We start from the raw sequence: 21,769 nt of genomic DNA, 5'->3' as shown, positions 1-21,769 counted from the left end.
TGTGGAGCAATTAGTGGAACGAATATCGGCAGGGGAAACCGAAGTACTCGGAGAAACCCTGCCCCAGCACAACTTTGTCCACCACAAATCTCACTTGACCAGACCCGGGATCGAACCCGGGCCGCCGCGGTGGGAAGCCAGCCACTAACCGCTTGAGCTATGGCGCGGCATTAGTTTGTTTATAGTATAAAAGGTAAAAGGGTAAAGCTATCCATGTAACAGGCCATGGAGGCCCATAGGGTTGTGAGACGTTGACGGTGCCATGTTATCTAGACCAGTGGTTCTCAACGTTTATGAGACCACGGCCCAGTAAGTTCTTTCTTTATAAGACGAGGGCCCAGTCCCAACAAATTTACTCGTAAATACCTTTCCAGTTTTGTTAAAGTTCATGCATTAAGCTAACTATAAAATATTTATTCATGAAAAATGCTTAGAAAATGAAAATGACAAATTCCAGAAGAGCCTCTCGCAGCCCAGTATAATTGATGCCAGGGCCCACTACTGGGCCGCGGCCCGGCGGTTGAGAAGCACTGATCTAGACAGTCGGCTAATAGATGGCGGTAAGATAGTCAGCCTTACACACGGGCCAGCCTCTCCGGGAAGATTCCTGGTATTCATTTCCTTTAGAGGCTGAGTCGACCCCAGGGCTGAAAGGATTAGGTCAATTGAAAAAATCCAGTGACCTCATCGGGGCTTGAACCCGCTTATAGCATAATGCCTCAACCAACTACGCTACCGCGTGCCCCTAGTGTATAGTACACTTATCTGCATACCCTAATCAATTCAGTTATTGGCACAGTGCGGAACCATCCTCTCGGAGATTCACCCATCCCTATAAATCCAGGGCAAGGAAGAGGGTGATGGTATTCTGCACAGTACTAGAGCCCGGTGGATGCTTTATGTACGACATGCTTTGACGTTTAAGAAATTCTGTATTTTGCCCACGGAGTGTTTTGTACGATTCTCAGAATAAAAGCCGATTATTTCCACAAACTGGATAGTCTTTATACTGTGGATGCAACGTGTTTCCTGTGAGGTAAGAACTGAAGGTGTGATGCCTTCGCAGGTACGCGTGGCGTGGTGTAGTTGCGTTTGTTGTGAGGACTGACATAAACAAACATGTCTGCTGCCGGGGAGCGTGGGTTTGAGGTGGAGCAGAAATCAGAGGTCGCTGGCGGTGAGAGGTGGCTGCGTAAGTTCATGATCTGGTGCCTCGCTGGTAAAGCAATCCGAAATGTCGACGAAACGCGTCCAACTTGCATTTTATTTGTATTGTCTGAGTATGATCTGTTTCCGGGAAACACCACGCCGTGTTGTTCCAACGAACTGTGTGGAGGAAAGTCCTATAAGAGGTAACGGTTGCTCAGTTGGTCAAGGAATTACCCGCCATTCATAAAACCCAAAGGTTCCTCACCGTGTTCACAAGAGCCCGACACTGGTCACTGTCCTGAGTCAGATAAATTATGTTCCTTGAAGATCCGATTGCTGTTTGCGTGCTTTTCTCTAGGATGCTTTGATAAGCTGTAGTGAGCCGTTAAAACATCACGTGGAGCTACTGCGTTACGTGTCTTAAATATAGACAGTCATTGAAATGTTGCCGTGTTATAATTATTAGTGAAGTATACCGCTTTGAAGCACAATGGTAAGTGCACCAACCATATAGTTTAACATTCAGAAACTGTGCGGTTGTTGCAGGTAGGGACCTGACGGAAACCAAAAGAATACTTATTACAGGGCCAACCCATTACGGCTTGTGCTAGGCCGATGGGTAGTAGTAGTAACCGTTTAAAGCGTGGGGGGGGGGGGGGTCGAAAGTTCTGACATGGCAACCCGCTATAATAATACGCAAATTTGCATACCCCCCTATCACTTCCGGAAAGCAGTTTGCGCACTGTTGCAAGGCCCTGTCAGACTGTACGGCGACAGCGCCTCCACACGCACAGCAGCCTACAAAATGCCCGTGTACAGTTACGAGAAATATGCTGAAGCGTTTCTCAGGCTGCAGCTGCGTTTTATAAAGCCCTTGTATTCCATTTACGGACTTAACTGACTTGCCAAAACTGAGCTTTCATGTACTGTGTTTTAAATACGTGAGAACTCGGCGACCCCCCTTAGAGTAGGTCGCGACCTCCTGGGGGCCCGCGACCCAGAGGTTAATACACCATGCTTGAAAACACAGCGGTAAATATATGTACCACATACTTTAACATACAAAATCTCTCAATTTTGCTCACACAGTGTGTTTATGTGTTCCGTACGGTTCTCACAGTAAACAGCGATTATTTCCCAAAACAGCATTAACCGGTTGGGCTTTGTAGCGGAGACGTAATGTGTTTCCTGTGAGGTACGAACTGAATTTATATATACTGCATTCTGTCCACACAGTGCATTTATGTGTTCCGTATGGTTCTCACAATGAACAGCGATTATTTCCCTAAACAGCATTAACCGGTTGGGCTTTGTAGCGGAAACTTAATGTGTTTCCTGTGAGGTACGGATTACATTCTTGTTATTTAGATGAGCTTCATGCCCCACAGAGTAAAGTATAAAGAACAAGAGAATGTTATTGCTACGTCTGTGATTGGCCCATTCAGTGTTATGCTTCTTGTTCTCAAAACCAGTTGCTATTGTTCATTTCGTTTTGAAACCTTTGAAAAGTCCATTTGAACCGCGTACTATTGTAAATACAAGAATAGATAACGCAGCTTCTCTTAAGTCCGGCAATTTGTCATCACAGCGAGGGCTGTAGCCTATGCCCCAGGGGAGGCTGGGCTGGACCACAGTCGGCTCCCCAAGGTCTTCGTTCGGTGTTGCCAGATGAAGCAAAGCGTAACTTCAGCTCATGATGTTGAGCACGTAGAGCGCTCAGTTTTCTCCGGTCATTTCCTCTCTGTTCCCTCAGCGCCCTGTTCTGAAAACATACGCAGTCTGTTCTTCCCACAGGGTGAAATTTGTCGTGGCGTTCAGGGTTATGACACCGTATGTTCTAGTAGGTGAGTACCAACGCCTCGGAGGAATGTATTGCTTCCATCTTCATGGTTAAAATCTCCTCTCACCTGTAGTTGGAAACAATGTTACCGCGAAACTTTAGTAATTCTAGTCAGCTCAGAGAAAAATGCAGTTTCTGTCTGAGCCACATGTAATTGAGTTTCACCGTGAAACTTTTAGGCCTGTGAACCCTCCAGTATGAAATTTCATCGAAATCCGTTCAGTAGTTTCGTAGATTAATTATGGGAACGGTCGGACAGACCATAACTTTCCCACTATGCCTTAATTTTATTCACAGTGTTTAAAGCATAAGTAGCAGCTTTTCAGAATCCATTCATTCATGCAAGAAAGCACACCGGAAGTACCAAACTACACCGTCTCACGTCGCTGTTGTGAACACCTCATATCGCTTGTGTTCCTCCTGTAGGTACATAATTTGTACTCAACGTAAAGTGACATGTTGGGGTGGGGGTTCTCTATGTTGTGAACCCGAAATTAGCCTTGGCCCCGTTGAGCGCCCGTCCTGTGAAGATTACCGTCCGCCCGTTCGGATCTTGAAGAGTCATTTCCCTTGGTTGGAATTTGAACTATCCACGCCACACAGGAGCCTAATTACTGAAGACATTCACACCAACAGTTACCCAACTGATTGGTCCATCACGACAGGAATTTATGTATTGACTCTGCTGTGGCCCCACCTGTTTGTTACGTACACAGGTGCCAGTTGTTGCTCCTAGTGGCTGCCGCCAGTGGGACATGAGTACGCGTGAGCAGCTTCGCGCTGTCGCCATCTTGCCATACGGCTACAAGAACTTTTACGTCTTCTACGTGTTACTTTGAAGATAGCGATCTCTGCATCTGCTTGGAGATAACATACATGTCTAAATTTGACTGGGTTCTGCTGCATGAATCCCGAAATACAGCAGAACACTTAGGAATGTTATTGCAGTCAACAACAGGAAATGTTGCCCGAAGAGAATCTCATTGTAGGGTACGTTAAACACATTTCCATGCATGTGTTCACTGAGCTGCAGGGGCTGTGATTTTTAGTACGGAGCCATATCTGAGGTTTGCCTTCTCTTATTAACTCTTTGAAACACGACGTTTGTATCAGTAATACAGTTCGTACCTCGTAGAGAATGCCCCTCATTTTCATAACGCCCAGCACGTTGATGATTACGTAAATAATCGCCGTTTATTGTGAGAGTCATACGGAACACGTGAATACATTGTGTGGGGAAAAATTAAGACACTTTTCAGTGTTAAGGCTGTGTCATAAACGTTGTGACGTTCAAAACNGAAATAATCGCCGTTTATTGTGAGAATCATACGGAACACGTGAATACATTGTATGGGGCAAAATTAAGTCACTTTTCAGTGTTAAAGCTGTGTCAAAATACAGAACTTAAGAAGTAAATGATGTCCATAAAAAGTATGTAAGGATTTGGAAGGATGCAGCGTGGGCCCACGTAAAAGTGTTGTCACATGATAGAGTGACTATAGACGGGGTTTGGATTGGTAATCAGATTTATTGGATGTTTTAACATACATCTCGTGTCTGCTCTACCAGTCACGCAGACTAGTAGTATTCTCAGTCACGGTCTTCATTGCACTGGTTGGTAACGTCTGTCAAGAGTGGACGTTCCTCTGCTTCTGGGCTCAAGACCTCGCAGGCTGACGGCCATCTCACACCATCATCCTGCTCTTCTAACTGCCTTCCTCAAGACTGTCTCGTAATGGCATCTGGTCCTCGTTATATAGTCTCGGCCCGGATCACACAGGATACACGGCTTCCATTATTGCGTGTTCCCAGAGCTGTTCCCTAGCAATGGCTGTTGCACTGTTGCGTGTTTACACAGCTGTTACTCGGCAGTGGGTCTGCATGCCACAACATTTTCCTGTAATTCACCTGGATAAGCTTTGGACAACCCTGCCAGTTATCGAAGACTTCTGTATTCTGAAATAGCATGAAGATGGAGGAAGCAAATTATTCCGCAACGTCGGTAACGGTCTACCAGATCCACACGGTGTCACATCCCAAAAGACAGTACTCATCCTAGGCACAGCTCAGAGGACTTCAGACATGACGAGAATTGGGTATGAGGCATTCTCGGTATCAAATTTTCGAGAATTTTGGTACCCTCTCGTTTTGCCTTATTCCTCATCATTACCGCGCACGAGATCTCTTCAAACGCGAGTTCACAGTCAGTCCGAGCTGGTGTGAAATGCGCTCTGTCCGATTGTCCGCGTTTCTACGCAAGGAGCAGTTCGAGAACAGCAAGACGGATTTTCATTCATTTTGATATTTGGGCATTTCGCGAGGAAATATCTGGTCGTTTCAGTTCCCGTTTACTTTGGGCACGATTTTCGTATATACTTCCGTACGTTGTCTTGCAAAATGTTCATCAGGGAGGAAAGTGTTTCGACCTAAAACTCTAAAGGAAAGTAAAGCGAATGTATTGTACCCATAGGCCTTTAATTTTTCGAGATAATTAAGGAAAAGTGGTCTTTCGAGTATATTTTCGAACCTGTATGTTTAACGGTGGCCTGCTGAACCCATTGACAGTTAATATGGAATAATAATAATAATAATAATAATAAGGCAATAGAAAGTCTGTGTTAGTGGGGGTGGAGTCCAACTGGGTCCACTCGGCACGGCGGCCACTGATTGGCCTATTGTAGCCTGTTCCGGGTGATTATGATGATGGAGAATTTGGTGGAATGAAGATTGGCAGGGGAAACCGAAGTACTCGGAGAAAACCCGCCACAGCTCCATTTTGTCCACCACAGATCCCACTTGATCGAACCTGGACCGCCGCGGTGGGAAGCCAGCGACTAACCGCCTGAGTTATGGCACGGCCGAAAGTCTGTGTTGCTTTTGGACTGCGTTTAAACCCGAGTTGCTTTAATCATTTAAGGTAATGCCCTATTACAATATGGCTTTAACTCACATGTTGAGAAAAGTGTGAAAGCATTCTTATAAAGTTTTCGTTTAGAACGTGTAATAGCACTGGAATTAGGTCAATTGAAAAATCCAGTGGTCTCATCGTGAATGGGACCCGCGACCTTCCGGCTTGTAGCATAGTGCCTCAACCAGCTATGCTGCAGCGTGCTAATCGTATATTTCCCCATTTATAATTCCTCATGCCGGTTGCGCCTGTTAAGTCTTATACATTTAATACTTTTACTGTATTGTTTTTCTCCAGAGAATGTACGTGTCCCAGAATACATTTTCTCTGTCCGTGTAGATGTCTGAGTGTAAACACGCAAAGGGATTGCATAACGTACGGGGAAGACCTGAAGATGCACTGAGTGGCGGGCTGCAGCTGTGACGGCGTTACGGTCTCCTCCGCACTGGAAACTGCAGCACGTTATATTGCTATTTGTCGTGAGACATACAGCTTATGCAACCATCGCTGTCTGAAGAATTAGATGGAGTGAGCAGTGTGTGCAACCCTGCAGGGAAGAACAAGATTTCTAATGCAGTGCCTGAGGAATATCCAATTTAAGAAGAGAAACGCTTTCAAGGTTTACATTCTCATACTAGGACCTAACAGAGAGAACATTGCATAATGAGCTTCGTAATTTATGTTCCTCGTCAGATATTATTAGAATGATTAAAGCAAGGCAGATGTGGTGATCAGTGCATGTAGTGCGAATATGGGCTAAGAAAAGTGCACACAGAGTTTTTGGTGGAAAACTCCGTGGGAGAGAGATATCGCTTGGAAGACCAAGGCAGAAAGCGGAAGAATAATACTGAAATGAATCATAAGGAAATTGGATGGGAGTGTATAGATTGGATTCATATGACTGAGGATAAGGACCAGTGGACGGCTGTTGTGAACAAGGTAATGAACTCTCGGTTTCCATAAAATGTCGGTCATAGTGATATGGTCACGTATAAGGGGTTAGCGTGACTAATAGTTGTGAGCAATAGATTTGGTGATTGGATTTATTGATCCCTCTATACAATTACATTTGATTGTAACAGCTCACACATTGAACTCCTTCTTAACGACGTCTGTCTGACGAATCTCTCCCTTTTGTCTGGTTCTTCAGTCACTCGAATTCTCTCTTTGGATCTCAGAATCTCGGACTCGACTAACTTCATGCGGACCGAACATAGATCACCAAGTATAACGGTTAATTGTTCTCTGTTATTCTCCGTTGCCATGAAAACGTATGACAATATCCGGCTAACGCCGCGATTGAAGCCAGCGTACTCGTTGACACGGAAACGTGTTTCAGCTAGCCGTTGTAACAAAACTTAGTGTTTACTTAGTCGTTGCTCATCAACGGACGCCTGGCTATGGCTCCTTCATTCCGGCTTTCAGGCGTCATGTCACAATATTGAATTATGGAGGCTCCCACGGTGGAAGTTGGCGTAGCGGCCACGCTGTTGACTTATGTTCCGCACGTTCTGTGTTTGAACCCCGGCCGGTACGCTGGTTATCCTAATAGAGCTTTTTCGCGGCTTTCCGCAGTCCCTCAAGGTATATTCTGGTATGTTAATTCGATTCGACCAATACCGCTTCCTTCTCAGTCGTTTCCAGTTCATCTGTCACCCTACCGTTCGACAGAAGCGGCGTGAATCCTACGAAAGTAAAATGCGGTAACTATGAAGACATCAGTGTTCTGGGTTGTAACACCGTGTTAAATGATGGGTTATTAGGCTAGGGCCCGGATTTTTTGAAAATGCATATGCGCATATGCAGATGCATATTTTGAGGGTTTTTGGTCGTTATTGCATATTCTAAACGTAAGAGCATATTTCTGCATATATGTTTGAAATTAAGGATAATTTCCATGTTCTCTAACTAAATGGGTTTTGTCTGTGTTTCGGATATCAACCAGTTGCTATTCTCAACTCTCTGAGCAGCGGCACTTTTACAACTTACAATACAAGCAGATAACTTGGCTATTTCGAAAGGGAGGGGGTTGGATTTTCCTGCATTCCTTTGACCACCACAGCAGAGAGTAGCATCAGAGGGTTGGTCTCGAGAGAAGTCTCTTCAGTTAGTTTGTTACTTTTTACTTTAATAGTCTGCATCAAAAAAGTGTTCGTGTACTGAAAATGCCTAAAGAAAAGTGCAGCAGTAGATATTTAAAAATTCGGTTGGTGTCGGGTAATAGTGACTGTTCAACAGACGGTGTCGTCGTGTACTGTCAAGTGTGCGCAAAGGAAGTAAAATGTGAAAAGAAATTTCAACTTGAACAACACTCAAGAACGACTGCACATATTGCGGCAAAGAAGGGGAAGAAGAAGAGTACACCACAACAACTACTTCTTACACAGGTCAAACCCAAGTCCTCTGTTAATACACTTTCTGCCGAATTTTGTAAGGCTTTAGTATGCAGCAACATTCCATTGAATAAATTAAGCAATCCAGTTCTGCGATCATTTCTGGATACTTAAAAAAATACCAGACGAATCAACTCTTAGAAAGAAAATCTACCTTTGCTGTATGCATCTACTCTGGAGTCAATCCGTTCTGACATCGGAGGGAACTGTGTCTGCATATTGGTAGATGAGACAACCGATTTATGTGGCCGATACATAGCAAATGTCGTAGTTGGTAAGCTACATCCAGACGAACCCGGCAAACCTCATCTTCTTGCTTGCAAAGTAATAGAGAAAACCAACCATAGCACAGTAGCAAGATTTGTAAATGATTCTCTGCGACTACTATGGCCATCTGAAATTGAGAATTGTTGTAAGGTGCTTGTGTTACAGATGGAGCTTCCTATATGTTGAAAGCAGCAAAGCCCTTGCAAGTATTTTATCCAGATCTTATACACGTAACCTGTTTAGAGCACGGATTACACCGTATTGCTGAAAAATACGCGCACAGTTTCCACATGTTAACGATTTAATTGCAAGTGGGAAAAAACTGTTTCTGAAAGCACCAGCTCGTGTCCGGTTCTACAAAGATTTCTNGAGCTTAGAATCTTGTGGTGCACTCCTTCACGACTCACTTGAACTCGTTCAGAAAGCAACTTGTTCACTGAATTCCGCTCCAGGCGAAATTGGAGAGAAGATAAAATGCAAGTTAGAAAAGGTGTTGAAATCGAACCCAGGACTAAAAAAGATTCAGTCAATTAGTCAGTACATGAGTGTAATTAGGGTATCGTTGCCAGATGAATGTTCCGAACCTTCGGCGCCAGTGTATAAATACTGTCCAACAACGTCAGTTGATGTAGAAAGATCATTCTCAGCCTATAAACTCATTTTGACGGACAATAGACGCAGTTTGTCTCCAGAAAACAGTTGCCTATTGTGATGCTACTTTCTGCAGTGAATGATACATGTAAATAGGTGAGTCTGAATAAAGTGACCTGCTTCTTAAGTGCATATTTTCCCGCTTTTTAGTGCATATTTTAAGTGTTTTTAGCGCATAAAGATCCAGTCCTAGTTATTACTAACGTCACAGAGGGACGCGTTACCTACATCTTAGCGTGCGTAGCAGTAATGGTACGGGTGTGCTGTGAGGGAGGGTGGGACAAGACAGTTTGAGTCCCTCAGCGTGTGCCTTTGTCTCCCACTAGTTTCGTCTTGGAGCAAAATGAAATCTCGTCGCGTGCCGCCATGTTCCGTACTCAACCAGTAATTCTGATGTCTTTGTTTAACTTCTCCTGTTTATTACCATGAACCGTTACTGTCATGAGCGCTGTTCCATGATTTGAGGAGGCAGGACAAAAGAAGTTCCGAGTGAAGACAATGGCCAGTGCGTAGTTCTGAAGCGGATGGATGAAAAGAAGCCTAACTTTCCGTTACATAGCATCGCAATGGCGTCCCGACACTGCGAATAAGACACACACACACACAGAAGTCTCGAACAGCTGCTGCAGCTCTGATGAGAAGTTGCAGACTCGCTTCGCCGTGGCTGTCGGCAATGTCTAGAGAAGGTGAACAGATTTCCAAGAAATGAGGAAGGTATGGCCATTGTAGGAATTTGTTAAAGCGTACGGTCTTGTGGGTTGTAATGCCTTGTAGTTCGGAGAGAGCTCGACGTGTCGGAGGAACATCCCCCCCCCCTCCATCGTCATGTTCGAAGAGTAAACCAAGAAACTAGCAGAAGCAGGAGACCAGCTAAGCTACCGTGAAGATGGAGGCGATATGTCCAGCCGAAGGGTCGCGTTTCTTTATCTGTTGTAACATGAACCTAGGCGACTATCAGCTTCTCAAGAAAGACTGTTCTGTGGAGTTGCTTTTAATCTCGTTCTTATTTTAAAAGCCATTTCAAGTGTGACAAAGAGAAGAAGTTACTTTAATTCGACAGGTTTGATCAGATGTTTCGGTAATGAAGTCATCTGAAACATTCGGTTCGCTTGGCAAACCAAATTTCATGTGTACCACACTGAGCCCTCTTGAAATAGGTGACTCGAGATGAAACATTATACCTGTCCTTAGCCTCGTTCGCGGGATTCGATTTCTATCAGCAGTAGCAGACAAGAACCGGTCTTACGTGTACAGACCCCTCTACTTTCTTTGCGATCATGTTCGCTTCTGAGGGCCCCACTGTGCTGGAGTTGCCCGTATTGCTGCCTGAGGAAGATCACAGCTTAGTTACAGTAGCCTGTCGTAGTCATCCCTAACATTAGTTCCCTTTCCCAGGACAATGGTAACTAATTCTGCCCACACAGTGTATTTATGTGCTCCATATGGTTCTCACAGTAAACAGCGATTATTTCCCTAAACAGCATTAACTGGTTGGGCTTTGTAGCGGAGACGTAATGTGTTGCCTGTGAGGTACGGACTGAATTTATATATACTGCATTCTGCCCACAAAGTGTATTTGTTTGTTCCGTATGATTCTCACAATAAACAACGATTGTTTCCGTAAACAGCATTGACCGATTGGTCTTTGTTATGGAGGCAGTGCTTCCTGTGAGGTACGCATTGGATTAATACATGCTGTTAACGAGCACAGTGGCCGCTCTGTCTGAGGCATGAACTGTCATGGCTTGCACGGACACTGGGATTGTGGATCCGAATCCCACTCGAGGCATGGATGTCTGCGTTTATTCTGTGTTTGTGTTGTTCTGTGTGTAGGTGGCGGCCTTGCGACAGCCTGATCCCCCCCGGTCCAAGGAGTCCTACCGGCTGTGTATAGGATTAAGAAACTGAAAAAGCGGCCAAGATCCAACAAAGGGCTGTAGAGCCACAGAGAGAGAGAGGGAGAGAGAGATTAAGAATGCAAAACAGGTTTTCTTGGTTTTCCTCTGTCTTGAATCAAATGCTGGGATGGTTCCCAAGTTACAAGTTGCTTTGTGCGCTTCTCCTGGAACCCTCCCGAACCTCGCGGCCCGTGCCTCAATCCACTGCATTCAGCCACCCTAACGGTCTCATTTTCACACTGCCGGTATCAGAGGGACGAACAGGCGAAGCCTGGGAACCTTCTTCCATGACTTGCCACTTTCGCCTAATCTTCTGCTATACTTTTACCTTTCTGTCTTCAAGTTTCGTAAGGGCAAATCACGTTCGGCGCTTGTTTGTTAATGTAATCGTCCTGTTTAGACGTGTAAAACTAATGATGAGTAATGAAGCGTAAGTATCTGGATAAAGTAATTAAATTTAATATGTCTCTTTTTTTCCCTTCCCTTGTTTCATCTTCTTGCACACAGATCGCAGAAATGAGGATAATAAAAGGGATACCATTTAACTAACGGAATTAAAGACACAGTTAAAACAAAGCGTTGTTATGAAAGAGGCCCCTTCTGGACGACGTAATGAGCAGCTCTGTAAGGGTTGGTTCCTCGCTGGTGCCATTGTGGTTCCCATCTTTCCCTGAGACGTTCCTGCAACAGTGAACAGTTACTGGTCGCTTGATTTCTGGCAGGTTCTAAGCGCATCCCTATCTTATAACATTATGCTTTACTTTTCGCTTAAATAATGCAAGCCTAGGGATAGGTTTTCAGTTGCGCTTTTGAAATGGGGGAGAGAGAACTGTTGCCACTACTGTGTCTGTTAAGTAGATATTCACCTGTCGCAATTATACGCGTCTGTTTACAGTTCCTTGGGACATTTAAGCAATATCAGAAATATTATTCATGTAACCTCAACACTTCATACAGTCTAGTATAGCGGTAAGGCTCCACATTTGTATTCGAGAGATGCTCGGTTCGATTCTCGGACGACACACCGGCAAACATGACTAAGGTTTTTCGTGGGGTTTCTCACCTCTTCGAAAATTTTAACCTCCACATGGAAGCTAAATGATGGCTACAGCTTTTTTTTTAATTCACTTAGTTGGTGGTGGAGTTCAACTGGGCCCACTCGGCACGGCGGCCACTGATTGGCTTATTGTAGCCTGCCCCGGGAGATTATGATGATGGAGAAATTGGTGGAATGAAGGTTGGTATGGGAAACCGAAATACTAGGAGAAAACCTGCCCCAGCGCTACTTTGTCGACCAGAAATCCCACTTGACCAGACCCGGGATCGAACCCGGGCCGCCGCGGTGGGAAGCCAGCGAGTAACCGCTTGAGCTATGGCGCGGCCACGGCTACAGCTAAGCATTGGATTCAGACCAAGTTGTTTCGGGCTATGTGATTGTCACGTCAGACCCGAGGCCACGTGCCCGATAAACTCTTCAGCAGATGACGGAAATGTTTGTATCCGTCCCACGAGTGACAGGAAAATGGCAGACTCGGAGATAAATGTCCCAGGAACTTACACTTCAGCCGATAAGAGTTCTCTGTGCAAGACGAAATCGGGCCAAGTTAAGAATCGATAAAACTGTGAACAGTGTTTTTTTTATTGCTAGTGGGGTGGGACTAAGTCCCTTGTACTGCGGCCACTTCTGGCCTATTGTACCAGCCCCAGATTATAGGTGAGGGTGATTGTGGAGCAATTGGTGGAATGAAGATTGGCAGGGGAAACCGAAGTACTGGGAGAAAACCTGCCCCAGTGCCACTTTGTCCACTACAAATCCCACTTGACCAGACCCGGCATCGAACCCGGGCCGCCGCGATGGGGAGCCAGCGACTAACCCCTTGAGCTATGGCGCGTGAACAATGATTAGTAAACCCCTACTTAAGAGGAAAAGAATAACTTCACAAACACCTCCCCACCATGGAAAGATGAGGCCAAATTCGAGCGTCATTTTTATTGCGAGGATGGAGCCAGAATTTGTCGCATTAACCGGGCCCCATGCTACCGCAGACGGATATATCCGCGCCAATAGTTCTCGTTAAGTGTAGCTTATTGATAGCAACGTAAGATATAAAGCCGTATGGGGATTTTCGTTGCTGTGGAGACCGGATGTTTCTTGTGAGGTAGGAACCGGCTCTTTACATATTACTTAGATGTACTTTAGACTTCATCGCCCATGTTCTTGTTGGCAAGAATCAGGGCGAAGGACCAATTCGTGTTGGACTCGATATTGATGGCTCATGGCAGTTGTACTGACAATAGCAGCAGTACTGCAGACAATCCCTGCTGTCTACACTTATGTCTAGGCGTCGAAAGCTGAAGTGGGACTTGCAGTACACCAGTTAGAAAAACAGAAACGAGCCCCAGATCACTGTGGCGGGCAGGAAATTGCAGTCAGGAGGAATCACATGGCAGCACTGGGTTGATATGAAGACGAGTGAGAGAACGTCATCATCCAGTTCTGCATATTAACTGTCATATCAATACTCCGGGCTCCATCTCTCAGCTGCTGTGGAGTCCCAGGGCTGCACTTGCTGCACACCGACCTGATAGCTTCTTGTTATTCCGTTACTCATTATATTCATCACACAGCCTGGTCGCAGGTGTGTCCAGTCTGCAGTCTGTTGTCATCGTGTGTCCCGACCAAGTCATCTCAGTTCAGGGGTGTCCGTCGAGCACCGAACTGACCAGACAACTTTTACGTGGATACTTTCACGGGTTTACACCCTTAAAGCACAATGCTAATTATATGCACCACCTGCTTCATTTTCAAATCATATCACGAAAGCCACAGGATCCGGGGTAGCGTTGTCTGTATAGCGACTAGCTACGGGCCGGACGACACAGGGGTCGGAGTTCGAGTCCCGGTAGGGTCAAGAATTTTCTCTTCTCCACGTCGTCCAGACCGGTTCTGGGGCCCGCCCAGCTTCCTATCCAATGGGTACCGGGTGTAAAGCAGCCGGGGCGTGAAGCTGACCACACCTCCAGCTAGCGACGAGACCAAGAAAATGTGTATCCATACAGCCACTCCACCATACGCCTTCATGACGTAGTGCTTAATTAGTTAAGCACGGGGACAGCTTTACCTTACCTTACCTGCCTTAGCATACAGAACCTAAACATTCTGCCCACACAGTGTATCTGTGCATTTGTACAATTCTTTAATAAACACCGATTATTTCCGTAAAGAGCAGTAACTGATCCTGGTAGCCGTTTTCTGTTCAGGAAGAATCGAATTCTTAAATACGGTAAAATGTGGTACGCTAATCCGGATTAATGGGTGGAAGAGGTCACCCGGATTAGCCGATAATCCTTATAGATGAAGTGAAATATAACCTCAAAAGACAAAAAATCCGTAGAAAGCAAATAAATGTAAAATTTAATCATATAAGTAGTGCTGATGAAAATAAATAAAAAAATAACACTGCAGCAATTTTTTCCTCTGTGAGAAGCATAAATCTCCTTCAACCAGCTGAAGCCAGTCTTGGATATTTTCTTGCGTGATTTCAGTCTCTCCTGCTGCCCTCAACACAGTCTGAATGTCCTCTTGCTCCTAAATGCAATGTGTTCTTTAAAGTACGTATTCATCTGTGAACAGAATTTTTCATATTTCTATTTGGATTATCCGACACCCGGATTAGCGAGGGTTTACTGTACAGGGTAAGGTTCCAGCGCCTTGAGTAAGCTGCATTGATGACGAAGAGGCGCCAGTTGAGATGCCGAGACAGAAGACACCCCCAGACTGTGAACACTTACCTGTACGAAAGCTGTTTACCAGGCAGCAGTGCCTTGGTCTCTGTGTGCACACACTCGGCGTCTGTTTGCAGTAGCTTTAAGCTGTTGACTCTGGGTCCACGAGATTACAGCTCGGAGGCTGCCAGCTATGCATATCTGTCGAGTGATTGGTGGAATGTCTTAGATAAGTTATATGAGCTTACAAGGATTTGCTTAGTTCTTGTGAAAGATGCGGCTTATTTTGGTGGAGACAGGCTTCATTTGCTGGCATGACTCTTCATATGTTAATATTTAAGTAATGTAATCGTTTTACTTCAAAGATCTCTGTACATGCCTCATAATTTGTTTCCAAATAAATTTCTTTCCTGAAGCTTGAGCGGAGAGCGATAAACCTCACGCGTTGCCTCGCCTCGTGTGGTACAGCAGTGGTTAACGCTGCTCAGGGAAACAGTCGCTGTTTATTGTGAGAACCGTACAAAACACATGAATTGTAGTACTTTGCGGAGAAAAAGCATATATTTTTAATGTTAAAGCAGGTGGTACATATAGTAACCACTGTGCTATTCCCACCTCATGACTCAAGGTACGCAGGTTCAAACCCGGCCGAGGTCGTGGAATTTTTAAGGGCGGAAAAATTCAGGGAACAAGTCCTCCGGGAGGGACTTTAAGCCGTGGGTCCCGTGTCGTAGATTTACGGCACGTAAAAGATCCTCATGTCTCTAGGAGACCTCTGAGCAAAATTAGGCAACAAGTTTCCCNATAATAATAATAATAATAAAAATCACTGTGCTAAAAGAAAGGTTGAAATCTGTTCTGTGGTTCTCGAGTTCTTGCCGGCATGCACATAGACGGACAGACCACGCCATGAGCTCGGGCACGGACTAAGTCCCACAGAGCTGACCTTACTCAGTGACGGTGTTGCGCTTCTTGCAGATCTGCTGCCGAAGGCCGACCGCTTCACCGATTCCGGAGTGACGTCCTTCTCTCAGCTCCTGTTCGACGTGTCCAGGGATCAGATTGTCGTCGGGGCGAGGTGAGTCACGCAAACGGGCGCCCCTGCCCAACCCCCTCACCCGTCGCAACGACACGCTCCCACTTTCACTCTATGGCACAGAATTTTACGAACTTGTACTCACGCACAGAGTGCCCCAAAAGGTTTGTATCAACAAGCACACTGCACGGTGTCATAACCCTGATGACATCAGTGTGAAACAGCACTCATTATTACCGCCGTGCAAATATTTTTAGCGGTTTCTCCAGCCAAGGAGGATGAGATGGGCAGGGCATGTATCACGAATGGGGGGAAGAGGAATGCATATAAGTTATTGCTGGGAAAGCCAGAAGGAAAGAGATCACTAGGACGACTAAGACCTAGGTGGGTGGATAATATTAAAATGGATCTTAGAGAGAGGATGAGTTGATATTGATTGATTTGGCTGTGGATAGGGACCAGTGGAGGACTGTTGTGAACACGGTAATGAACCTTCGGGTTCCATAAAATGTTGGGAAGTTCTTGAATAGCTGCACAACAGGCGGCTTCTCAAGAAGGTCTCAGCTCAGTGAAGTTAGTTATATTTCTACATTTCATAAACTCACAGACTACCGAAGGATCGAAGGAGTATGTTCAGTTACTCTGAGATATTATGTATAGACTTTTTACTTTTGTTTCCTCGCAGTGAGTCATGTGATCACGTTCGTGTCTGCCCGCTGCCCCTCCTCCCTCTCGGGGTTCTGCCCTCGGAGCGTGGCAGTTGGCCAGTTTATCTCATGAAGAATAGATCTGACCATTGAAAATTATAATTCTTCTAACAGAAGAGAAAGAAAGAAAGAAAGAAAGAAAGATCAGATTTCTTTTATAAATACATGACTTTTATTTTAGCCACTTGTTTATTTGTATTGCTGCTCTTTCCCGTTTCTTTCCATGTTCTTAGCTGTGTCCCGAGCAGACAAGCGCAGACAGCCGCGTGCTGTTGTGCTCATAGTTGTTTTCAGATTTCTGTCTGTGCAGCGTATAACATAGCTGTAGGGAATATCAAGCAGTCAACCTGTGAACCTCTCGAAACCCCTTCATCTAAATATTGATGAGGAATTGAGTTCCTACCTGACGTTAAATATATGTCATCTCCATCATGGTGTGTCTAACGTATCTCTGAGGATGCGTCATGTCCGGATAGTGACGTAATAATTACATCGTAATCAGAAATATGTCTTAGGCAGACCAATTAGTTAGAGAAGTACTCGTCAGATACAAACACACTGTGTGGGCAGAATGCAGAGTTTTTATAAAACGATTTTAAAGCAGGAGTTGTTATAGTAACCTATGCTTTAAACTCTTAAGGGAAGTACTGTCATGAATGGTAGACCTGACTTCGATGTCTTATTGTCCCGTCGTACGAACGGCTCCCTTTTAGCTGGATGTACCCGTTCCTTCCGCAAGGGCAGTCAGCCTCACGAGGCAAGCGGTGTACGTGCAATGCATGGGTGCAGGCTGTCTGCGAGGCGTTTGAGAGGATTCAGCCACCCCTCCCCCCCAGTTGCGGCACTTCTCTTTCATATTTGTCAGGGTTATTTATTGCTGTCTCCCTCAGCCGTTTTTGTAGTACAGAAACACGCGATCCGTGAGCACCTCGATGTGCGCAGCGCTGAGTGACGGGGGTGTTTATATCGCCTCTTCACCGATACTGTGGTAGTTTAATCCAGAGGTTTAACTCAACCAATGCGGAAGGTCGACAGGGGACGCCTCCCGTCTGCAACTAATTCCCCAGGATTCACTGTAATAACTGTCACATCCACCTAGTAAACAACGGTGGAGCTATACCTCCGCTTCCCCATTCGTCTTCGTGCCGTGGTGCCTAATTAATTAAGTAAAGAGACAACTGTACCCTTGTTCTTCCACGTGGTCTGTTGCACAGTATCCTAGGATTTGATTTCATGTGGTCTTGTACAAGTTTACCGACGATTCGTAGGAATGTAGGCCTCCATCTTCACTGTCGAAGAATAAGCCAAGCAGTAACCTCATGTCTCCAAAGGAGGCCACTGAGCTAAATTAAGGACATTTCCCGCCCAACAGTAGTCTCTAACGCCTCTGGTAGATGGGGAGCGCATTGAGATACCTCTGAGCCAGTAGAGGCCGACCTCGCTGGCTGAGTAGGGACTGATGGTAAGCACCAATACCGGTAGGGTATAGAGGCTGGTAGAAGATCATAGGGGGACGCACAATAGATCAAACTGGTCGCGGTGCATGGGGAAACCCACCCCCTCCAATAATAATAATAATAATAAAATAATAATAATGCTGTGTTTGCTGCTTGATGGTTACATCCTCTCCTACTTTGAAAATGGACGCCGTACGTTGCTCCGAATCATTCGTAAATTTCTACCGCACTACACAGAGTCCAAAACTCTCCATGAAATTTTGCGTTGAGAGTCGTACGGCTCCCACCTCCCTCCCCCAGTGCCTATCGCGCTTAAGACTAGAAGGCAGGCTACTGTAGCAGAGCGGTTACTAGGCGACCAGTCTACATCGCGAAGTGTGTCCAGTTGAGGCTGTCCACTGAGCATCATGACGGATGTCACGTACTTGGAGTGAACAATGACCGTTGATCCTTCACCCGGCATGCAGCCATCTTCAGCAAATCGCAGTTCATGTCTTCATGGGCTGCGGCTCGTGTGATGTTCGGTCAGCAGTGCCGGGAGCGTGCGTCATTCCCAGTAGTCTACCTTGCAGGGGTTTGTTTACATGTTGTCCAAAGTGATGGCAATTTTAGTAAAGTTGTATCTGTGCTTAATTAAGTGAACACTACACCGTGAAGGCGAGTTGATGTTTAGATTCACATTTTCTTGACCTCGTCACTAGTTGGAGGTGAGTGGTCAGCTTCACGCACCTGCCGCTTTACTCTCGGGGAAAGAGACCTCGGTACTCATTGGATAGGAGGTTGGGTGGACCCCAGCGCCGGCCTGGACGCTGTGGAGAAGAGAACATTCTTGACCCTACTGGAACTCGAACCCCGACCTCTCGGTCATCCAGCTCTTACTACCTTCAGAGTCTTACCGAAGAAATAAATATGTTCCGTTTTCGACGGGCGTGACGATGTTGGTGTAGACTTGACGGACGAGCCATTAAACTGTTTGAATTTCTTCGGTAATCCAATCTCTTCCAATGGGGATATCGATACGTCAGTATGAGTTGCCTACGCAGTGACAAAGGCAAATTGCACAAACGAGTCCGCTAGTTTCGACAGGTGTCTATCTGTCTGTCCGCGTGTAAGAACCCGAAAACATCTAAACGGATTTTCGTTAGCTTTCATTTTGGTTTTATCGAAATATGTCACTCGAATTCTGGTTAAAATCGGACAACAGTAACGAACACTGTAGGCTTGTGAGGACCTGTGTGGGGGTTCTGTCCAAACGTCGAGCGTAACTTGCTGCATATTTGAGGGTGGGAAAAAACTGCGCCGAACAAAAGTCGTAGGGAAAAAATTAAACATATTTTATGCCCTATAATAGTTGTTTAGTCTGTCTTGCAGTCTTAGAGATTGTTAAACGGAAGTAAGGGCGGGGTAGCTCAGTCGGTATAGCGACGGGTTACGGGCTGGACGGCCTGGGTTCGATTCCCGGTACTGCAGATCTTTCTTTTCTGCACAGTGTCCAGACCAGACTTGGGACCCACCCAGCCTCCAATCCAGTGGGTGCTGGGTGCTCTTCCCCCGGGTATAAAGCGGCAGGAGCTTGAAGCTAACCACTGACCTCCATCTAATGCCGAGGTCAAGAATGGTGGAGCTATACTCCACTACACTCCACTCCCCCCATATGCCTTCATGGCATAGTGATGAACTAATTAAGCACAGGGATAGCTCTAAACGAGTCAGAGTTGTTACGCAGTGCGTACCTTTCCTAACTTGTTAATGGGTCCTTTGCGCGAAGTGCCTATATGAGCGTATAATTGGCCAGTAGCGATCGGACTTGTTACTTTCGTCGTTTACTTAACGACGCTGTTATTAGGCCGAATGATGTGGCGAGCAGCCCCTGATGCCCACGTGCCACGCAATGCAGCCCGCACAGCCTCCCCTCTCTCTGCGAGCTCTTGCACTGTGGATGGATACACACACCTTGAACCTCCCTAATGTGGCGAGTTGAAGCAGTCAGTACGTGACCATATGGTCACCATGTGACTCCACCCTCATCTCCTGTACAATTGTTACGACTTGCTTCATGCGTGAAAGTCAGTGCACGTACAGGGTGTTCCCCAAAATTCGGTGTAGTGCGCACGCAATGGCAAATGCATTCTCATGCAGAGTGACACAGGCCGTTCCGCTAAGGAATGGAATGCCAAGTGGACAGGGTCACTTCTCACTGCTGATTTTCGTTCCATTGTGGGATATGAACTGGTACGGCAGAAGCCACAGCTCTTTCCTGTCCGTTGTCTCAGCAGAAAACGTTATCAGTTTTTTGAAACCAGCGTTTTTTAGTAGCAGTGGTAATTATATATACCACCTGCTTTTGATGTCTCCCTTCTGCCCACGCAGTGTATTTATGTTTCAGTTGGTTGAGGCACTATGCTACAAGCCGGAAGGTCGCGGGTCCAAGTCCCGATGATGTCATTGGATTTTTCAATTGTGACATAATCCTTCCAGCCGCACTATGGCCCTGCGGTCGACTGAGCCTGTAACAGAAATGGGTACCAGGAATTAATTAAATAATTTTCTTGGGGAGTAAAGCGCGGCCGGCGCGTATGGCTGACAACCTTGCCGCCATCTTTGAGCTGATTGTCTAGATAATGTGGGACTCTCAACGTCTCACAACCGTATGGGCCTTCACGGCCTGTTACAGGGCTAGCTTTATTTTTTTTTTACGATTCTTACAATAAAGAGCGATTTTTTTCCCAAAACATCATTAATGGGTTCATACTCGAAATGGAAAGGTGATGTGTTTATTCTGAGGTTCGAACTGAATTTTTAAATAAAATTTAGACGAAATGTATTTCTGTAAGCAGTAGTTCCACTGTAATATGTTCCCGCCACCAGTAAGGCAGCAGCACACTTGGTAGGAAAGCACCTGAGGACCTTCTCTGCGTTTACCAGTTGCTGGGCAGCTGACTAGAAGGTCCTGCTACCGGCTGTCTCTTCACAGTTTGTTTGGTTTTCCCCTGCAAACCCCTCAGCAAATGCTGAGACGGTTTCCATGTTCCCAGTTGCTACCGAGTGCTTCTCATGCAGCCCTTCCGGCTTGAATTCATCGAAATTAAACCAGCTGCTCTAGAGACCATAAATCACCTTTTAAAATTATGCAATTCATAATTAACTAGAAAATAAAAATTTCCCTGCCCTTAAATGATTTAAGTGGTCTGAACAAGGTCCCTAGAAGTTCACACGCAGACCCTACAGCTATCACGTTCAACTGCTGATCAGTGTTTTGTTTGGATATTTGGTATGCTATGCTGGAGACCTCGAACAGTGTCTTGGTAAATTGTTTCTTCGGTTCTTTCTATCTTTTTCTATATAATTGTCCTTCATTTCTTATTCTCCTTCCTCCCTCTCCACCCCTTTCTTCCTCCTCCTGTTTGTCAGTACCCCTGGGGGCCTGAAGTTCGATCACTCCTTCAACAACAGTTTTGCACGGCGTGGCGTCCCTGGCAGCCATCTTGTGAGACCCTGACTTGAGCTGGCAACACTGAATGTTGAGTTCGTACAGTGCAGAGCGGCAGGTCCTAGGTTCCACTCTTACAAAGTTGGTTTCGTGATTTTCACCCCAGCGTAATCGTACTTTAAACTGGTTCACACTCTTTGCTTCATATCCCGACCCTCGGTCGTTCTGCAGCCGATGTTTCTTTTTTTTTTTTTACTCCAATAATTATACAATCTATCCATTAAGTGTGGATAATAAGTACATTTTG

The 21,769-nt window shown here is 45.7% G+C and overlaps 1 protein-coding gene across 1 annotated transcript in view; it reads left to right on the top strand.

The window, feature by feature from the left end:
• LOC111870944 (semaphorin-5B) overlaps nucleotides 1–21,769 on the top strand; it is a 109,971-nt gene that overhangs the window by 38,549 nt on the left and 49,653 nt on the right. The window contains exon 3 of the mRNA XM_023863612.2: nucleotides 15,811–15,910. Coding sequence (XP_023719380.1) covers nucleotides 15,811–15,910 — 100 coding nt within the window. The remainder of the gene's footprint in view (nucleotides 1–15,810; nucleotides 15,911–21,769) is intronic.

The sequence above is a fragment of the Cryptotermes secundus genome, unplaced genomic scaffold (assembly GCF_002891405.2).
Source record: "Cryptotermes secundus unplaced genomic scaffold, Csec_1.0 scaffold101, whole genome shotgun sequence".
NCBI classification, from domain to species: Eukaryota; Metazoa; Arthropoda; class Insecta; order Blattodea; family Kalotermitidae; genus Cryptotermes; species Cryptotermes secundus.
Note: the sequence above shows the minus strand (reverse complement) of the source record. Positions and strands in the feature narration are given on the sequence as shown.